The sequence below is a fragment of the Aspergillus thermomutatus genome (assembly GCF_002237265.1).
Source record: "Aspergillus thermomutatus strain HMR AF 39 chromosome Unknown NODE_505, whole genome shotgun sequence".
Taxonomy (NCBI): Eukaryota; Fungi; Ascomycota; class Eurotiomycetes; order Eurotiales; family Aspergillaceae; genus Aspergillus; species Aspergillus thermomutatus.
The window spans coordinates 1-7,588 of NW_020798555.1; the positions used below are offsets into that span (position 1 = coordinate 1).

General features: G+C 50.2%; 1 protein-coding gene across 1 annotated transcript; it reads right to left on the reverse strand.

Moving 5' to 3' along the window:
• Positions 1–2,486: 2,486 nt before the first annotated feature.
• Positions 2,487–5,415, reverse strand: CDV56_100556 (lipase/esterase family protein; the record flags this gene model as incomplete). Its single annotated transcript, XM_026754175.1, has 4 exons — positions 2,487–4,530; positions 4,576–4,764; positions 4,815–5,293; positions 5,347–5,415. The coding sequence occupies 4 exons, from the start codon at positions 5,413–5,415 to the stop codon at positions 2,487–2,489; spliced, it is 2,781 nt and encodes a 926-aa protein (XP_026609512.1).
• Positions 5,416–7,588: the final 2,173 nt, after the last annotated feature.

Consider the following 7,588-nt stretch of genomic DNA (forward strand, 5'->3'; position numbering starts at 1 on the left):
CCCTAACCCTAACCCTAACCCTAACCCTAACCCTAACCCTAACCCTAACCCTAACCCTAACCCTAACCCTAACCCTAACCCTAACCCTAACCCTAACCCTAACTCGTGGGGCTACCTAGTAGATTGGTTTATGACTGAGCGTCATGTGGCAGAGCTTTCTGTGCGCGGCTTGCCGCTGGAGTCATAGACCTGTATCCATGGGGCGCTGCTTCGGAACTTCAGGAATGCTGTGGTGTGGTTGAACCGTACCCAACAGCCACCGTCCTGCCAGTTGTGTGGCATTTTCGTAATAATTCCAGCGGGGAGCATCGGCGTGGTAGGAAGGGTGATTTGGTGATCACTCAAGATGGGAATTCAATCTTCGAAAGATCGAGTTCTAGATGGTAGTTCCTGGGAGATAACTCCCAACGACGAAAGCCGACCTCTGGCTACGTCCAGTTGATGGCAATCGAGCAACCACTTTAACTGTCGATGAAGGAGTCTCTAGCCAGCCTCTCGCGTCCAGAGCGAGGTGCGCCGTTGACTCCGAAAGACCTATTTCGACAACGAAACTGAGTTCGGTCCTCTGTTGGCCAGGGGCCCAGCAGCAATCTGCTTGTATGTTCCAGTTGCCGATGACGACGGTGGTCGATCTAAGTGGAATCGACCTCTCGACACACGCCCAACTTGTGGCCATATAGTGACCTCGTGGTTCCGGACCCGGCATTACTTTGACCACCAGCATCTGGTTCCAATCACGGTAGGAGAGCTTGCCAGTCAGGATTTTCCCGGTAACGCAGACAAAACAAAAGAGAGAGAGAGAGAAAAAGCGCTACTATCTAAAAGAAAAACACTATCTAAAACAGAGTAAACAAAAAAATTAGAAAAACAATAAAAACATGCAAACGACTGGAGTGTATTTTAAGCTTAGTGATACACTTACATGCGTTTTAATAGCTCCGTGTAGATATCACAACAAGTAGCGTAGTTCTCATGGGCTTTAGATGCAGCCTTCACATAGGCCCACTTGGCCTTTTCAAGCTGATTCCAGAAATTTTGTTCTATGTAGACATTAACAACAGAGTATGTAGTTAGACAATAGAAACTATACCTCGCGTTTAAGCTAAGGGTACATCAAGATCCGTCTGACTGTGCTGTTGACCCTGCATGAAATCATTGTATTCACTTTCGCGCAGTTCAAACTTCTGTTTCATTGCATAGTATCTATCAATCCCAGGAACATCGACTGAGTTACATTGACTTTGAAGCCGGTTCAAAGCATCAACTTGTTGGCGCCGAACGCTAACGGCCATGTGGATGTGATGGTATAAAGTAAGGACTATTGTATAGAGTATTGTAATATAGTGATTAATGTGATGGTGTAGTACTCCAAGACACAATGTGAAAGAAAACAGATGTATGGAGGATTGTAAATGGACTTGGCAATTTGTTCAAAAAACGGGATGGACGGATCACCCTGTGTCTTCACTAGTTTGACCACTGGAGTGATCCTCACCGGCATGCTGCGCACCCTGCCTCTGAGTGGGTGGATGGATTTCTCTTCGGGCTGGACAGACAGTCGAGCTTCCCGTCGAAGCAGCTTGCCGACGCATGCATCGTGCCCTCAAAATAATGGCCCATCGGGTGGACAGTGCCCACGACCCGAGTCGCGTTGATTGTCGCCATCATCTCTCCGGCTCCCCTTCCAGTGTTGGCCCTCCGTTGAGATAGCCCCAGTCTTAAGCCTCTTGCACTTACTGCCCAGAATCTTGAGTTTGGTTTTGTTCGCAACATGGGTGCCCTGGCATGATCGGCAAGCTTCAACGGCACCGCATTCCTCACAGACGTTTGGAGCCGCCAGGATAACAAGCTGAACTCGGCCACGACTGTGTAGGAGCCATTGCTTCATATCCCTTATAAGATCGTCATGTGTTTCACTGAAGCCCTTGTGGTTTTTGCGATCCTGTTGCAACCACGAACTGATTATCAGAGTGCGATTGGCCGTGCTGCTCTGTGGCTCTTCCTAGTAGATCAGTGTAGACCGCATGAAGAGCAAAGGATTATGAGTTTGAAGACGATCCTGACGCATGATAGGCCAACTAGTCTTCTCGCAGATAAAGAGAAGAAGAGAGAGAATCAGGCTGGAGAGAAAAGCAGCGGAGAGAGGCGGAAGGGAGAAAGGCAAGGGAGGAGAAGAAAGGGAATAAAGAAAGACGGCGTTAAGAGTCAGAGCAGTGAATCTATCTGGAGAGAGCTGATACATAGTGAATGATGGATAGTGGATGAGCATACTGAATCCGAGGCTATATCTGATCAGCAGGGAATGTCCAGAGATATTCACTGCAGCCTCAAACAACAGTACTACTGCATATGAATGTAGCCTTTCAAAATGCTCATGTTGAATAAACTGTATTGGGAATCTCAGAACTATCATAACTCTATCAAATCATGGAACAACAGGACAGTGATATGGACACAATATTATCAAAGGCTATACATATTAGAAATCAAAGATGTTCATCTGCGGTCTTGAACACTTCCCGATCAGGCATATCTGGACGAGCACGGACAGAATGACCATCGCCCCCAGAATTCGCATTGATCGAATAGAAAGACTCCAGATCCCCGGATGGTCGAGGCGCAGACAACGTCTCGACAGAACCATTGGTCGAGTTCTTGTCGTTGACCACGCCGATTACTCCAGTAGAATGAAGCACTGCCCGAGTACTGGCATTGTCCAGTGCCGTCGTCACTGTCAGAGCTACTGACCTCGCATCATCGAGTGTACTGGCATCTTCTCGCTCGGTGGTCATGGCGCTGCGAATCGTCCCGGAACCGGCCTGGGAGACAGGCCGGGGCTTTTCGGATCGAGCGGGGATGGTCCCGGCAGCATGTAGCAACGTCGTCGTGCTGGCATTATCTGCATTGAACTGCTTGCTTTCATAACCGGGCAAAACAATCATAGGAGTAGTAGACTGTCCCCAATTCGACGTTGCCGGACGAGAGGCTTCAGATTGGTTCCTATCTTGTTCAGCATCGTTAGGTGGTTCCTCATCTTTTCGCGGACCCTCGGGTGATTTCCCTCCATTGACCTGTGCGTCCTTGTTTGACTCCTCAGTCGGAAAGGACTCGACACGATCTCCAGATCTCGTTTTGTCCATGGACGCCCATGCTCGTCCAGCTTCGACGCTCGTTAGCTTCGAGCGACCCTCCGTCTGCATCTGTTGTTCTCTTTCAAGGGTCTTCTTGTCATGCTTGCTAGCCATCCGACTCCACATCGTCATCGGGTAGCTCTTCCGATGCTTTCCGCCCTTTTGAGGCAAGACACCGGGAGCCATTCTCCTTGCCGCCAAGGAGCTAGGAGGAGCAGTGTCGCCCTCAAAATCCTGGAATCCGCGAGCCAACTCCTCGATCCGTTGCTTCTGCACTCGCAGCTTATCCTTGGCAAATTTGATATCCCACTCTTTCTTGCCCGCCATCCACTTCCGGACCAGCTCCGGGTTCGCTACGCCGATCTTATCCCGCGGGAATTGCAGGACGGAATATGAGGACGGGGGATCGAGGGGATATATGTGTCCTCTCTTGTCGACTCTCTGGCGGATCATACGATCTCTAAAGGCGGGCAGGGAATCACCAGCCCTGCCGACGAATGCAACTGGCGGTCTTGAGCTACCCTTGTGGTCCCCGTTGGCAGCTGCTTCAAGACCGTCTGTCTCACTGGAGGAGGAGATGGGGGAGATATCATTGTCATCGAGGATGTGAATCTCAGAAGTCTGGGAACATGCAAGAGCCCAGGCACCGAATTGAGCAATCGAACGGAACATGTACTTGGCCGGACGCGTGAAACTTAGGGTTGGCGCAACGTGGCAGAGATCGTCCCAAACCTGGAGCTGAACGTGTGTGCCAGGATATTTGTGTAAGATTTCACGTTTGGGATGATACTCGTCAAGAGTCTTGTCACTGGGTGGATATGCTGTCGGATTTGCGGCCTTGTGAGCAATGTAAAACTGCTCATCCCTTAACCGCTCGCCTCCCCCGGAGAGGATCTGAAGTGGGGGTAGACCGCCAAGTGACGGTTGGAGTACCGGAGAGACGAGTGGGTGAGACATGAGGTGATTCGGTGCGTACATTTGAATCTGGTCCTTGAGTTCGACTTTTTGACCGTCAATAGGAATTTCGATGATCCTGGTCTCGTCATCCACTGCGTTTTGATCACCCGGCGGAGTAGGTTCTGTCCGACCTGACCCGTCCTTCTCGACTGTGTACCCCTTCACTGCTGTCTCTTGAGCCCGGCTGTCCTCTTTTGGCAAGGCTTCCTCCACGGCGCTTTCTGGTGACTTCTGCTTTGCGTTCTTGATCGCCCGAATTTCATCCGCGTTTGGGGGCGGCCAGGCTGCGGAGGGCTTATGTCGAAAGCCATTCGGCGGGATGTAGTCACCTGGACAATCCAATAGCACACTGGGAAAAGAATGTGTAAGATCAACCCAGGGAGAGATTAGGATCGCTCCGGCGGGCAAAGGCAGTCCTTGGTCGCGTATGGTGACCAACATTCTGCCAAAATTAGTACATCGCCAGAGCAGTGGGTAGGGCACTTACGAAAGTATCATGCCACCGCCTGCGGAGTCTCCCGCAAAGATGATCTCTGTCGGATCGTGTTCGGTGAGGAGGAACAAATAAGCCGCCAGACAGTCCTGTAGGGCGCAAGGAAAGGGAAACTGCGGTGCCAGACGATATTCAGCTATTGTAGGTTTTAGCTGCCATTCTACTTTCTGTGACCGGGCGTAACTCACTATGCACGATTAGCATATCCCTAGTTAGGAGAGAGGCCGTCTTACCGTGCAAATACTCGACCCTTGAGCTTTCTAGCATGACGCTGCAATTGATACCGATGGGTCTCCACACTGCCAAAAAAGTAGGCACCGCCGTGAATATACAACATGATGCGCTTCCCGCTCGGATGATCGTTTGTGCGTTTCCTCTCATGGTAGTCCGACTTCATCTCAATCCATTCTCCCCTGAGGTCCTCCGACGGTCCACGCCATTGCCACCATTTCTCTCCCCCCACGCGCGCTACGCCTTTGGGACCAAGTTGGTTGATAAGAGCGGTCGCAGCAGAGGAGAGGTACTTCTCTGGAATGAGGACCTTGGTTGTCTTTACCCAATGAGGGGCGGGAACTCGTTGAGCTGTGAACGCCTGAAGATCCTCGACGGTGTGTTTGGAAGCATAGATGAGAAATTGACGAATGACCTGGATTGCCTCGTCGTAGGAGATGTGGACGGTTGGTTTCGTGCGACGGGATTTTCGATGCAGATACTATCAACTCAGGCTATCAGTGGACGGTGGAGAAAATGCTGGGCGATACCCACATGAGAGACCAAGGTCGCGACGACGGTAGGCGTAAGGGAGGCACCCAATGCGACCGTATTCAATGTCATGGCGAGATGTCAGTAGATGGGATGTTTGCGATATTCAAAATGCACCAATGAGTCCTTGTGTTTGGGGTGTATAACAGGAACCGGAACCGAGGTCGGGCGGTCCGCGGTTGGGCCTAAGGAGGCGAAGATAACAAATGCACAGGAAAGAATGTCTGATGATTCAACTGCGTCCCATGTTCCGTAGTGACAGTGGCAGGACAGTGTGCCTTATAACAGAGACAATTATAGGCAGCGATGTCCACAAGAGACAAGAGACAAGAGACTGAAAGTGGGAGAGGAAGCGAGGAAAAGAGAGAGAGAGAGAGAGAGAGCAAGGGGCAGCAAAGCACATCTGGTGATGTCATTGCCCGCTTTGGCACAAACGATACGCTAGTCCTCTTCTGGATGCGGAGTCGGAGATCATCACAGAGAAACAAGAATCTGGATACCCGAGATGCTGTGCGATTGACGACCATCTAGTGGAGAGCGTATCAGAAATGCCATGCACCTCATCTATCACTTCAATTCAAAGGAGTCCTGTTGCCTTAAGATGGTTACGGCTGAAAAGAGCCAAAACAGGCACGAGTAGATGATCTTGTTAAAGAGATCGAGAATTCGGCATGAAGATGAAGACCGCACCAGAGGACTGGAAAGGATACTACAACAAGTTGGACGCCATGTCTCATGTAAGTGAGATACTCTGTGCAAGATTCCAGTAATAAGCTAACTGCGATTGAGATACAATTGTTCTCGGTGGCATAAATCAAGAAGTCGCCTGATCTCGCGACCTCGCCATTGACTCCGACGAAGAACGAGAAGGTTCTGTCGAGTTTTTTTAATGGGGGCCTTCGGATCGCCAGAAATGAGGCACTTGCCATCCTCGGCGCGTATGAACAACTAAAAGGGAAAAGGTCGAAGCGGTTGCGGGAGTGGAGTCTCCAGGTTCCAAGACCCGTGCTCAGTCGTTTTGGGAGAGGATCATATCCGCGACGTGATACACGCAACCGAATATCGTCCCTTCAATTGGCCATATCTTTGGCTCACTTAGTTGGTTCGAGCTCACAGTAAGTTTCAAAAGTTCAATAATGCACACCAATACCAGTTGAGACCATATCTTCGACAGACACAGAGGAAAGGAGCAACTTCTCAATGAAATCAAAGAACATATATATTGCGAAACAGTCGGAGGCACTACGCAATCTCGACGAGACAAGCCGACTTGGTCGAAAGCCAAGAGAGATTAGTTTCCCGCCGTTGTTGCGTCTCCTACAAAGAAACCTCTCCTCCTTTCAGAGTGCCTCCACCAGCGATACTCGAATTCGTTAAAATTGGAAGCCTCAAGCACCAGTTTGGAGTCAGTGAATACAGCTGCGGAGCCCCGCGAGACATTTTCCAATGGCGAAGGAAGTGGAAAGGGCAATATTCAGGTTTGTTCTCGTCGTGGAAAGCAGGCACGGTCCAGCCGGTCAGGTACATCGAAACGATTCTCGCGTACTCGATCGTGATGTTGTACAACAGGATGCCAAACTTCTATGATTCATACAGATCCTCATGGGATAACATCGTTGATCTAAGCCAAAGAAGACAGTGTTCAGCTTGTTCCAGAGCTTGGTGTCTAGGATGTCTTCCACTTCTCATTCTGCTGAGACAATGGTTCCACGTTGCCATTGGAGCAGATTGCATAGATTGCTTTATTTGCCTGGGATTAGATATATTCTAATCCATTCTATCCTAGCACATACGACCATAGGGTGTGGAAAACAGGGCTTCCCGTCCGCTCAGCCGTACTTACGCCAGTATTATCAACGCGGTCAAAAGTTATATGCGCCCTTGAAGGCCTGCTGCTTTACGGGTGAGAGACGCTAAACCACAGGGTGAGTGCGGGTGAGTGAAGGTGAGCTGAGCGATGCTATCCAACAGCATGGGTAAGCGTGGGTGATCAGTGGGTGAGAGAGCGATTCTGTGGTGAGTGGACTCCCTGTAGCTCATTAATAATATCTCCATCGCCAGCTTAAATATGAGGGCTTCTTCTCTGCTCAACCATTATCTCCTTTCCTATCTACAAGCGGTGTGTGTGTGTGTGTATATTTTACGGCCGTGGCTCGTGACTTGCACGTTTTCCACTATCCCTGATCAGGGCAAAGGCCGCCAGGGGGTGAGCCCTGGGTGTCTCTAACTATTGCTAGTTCTATGT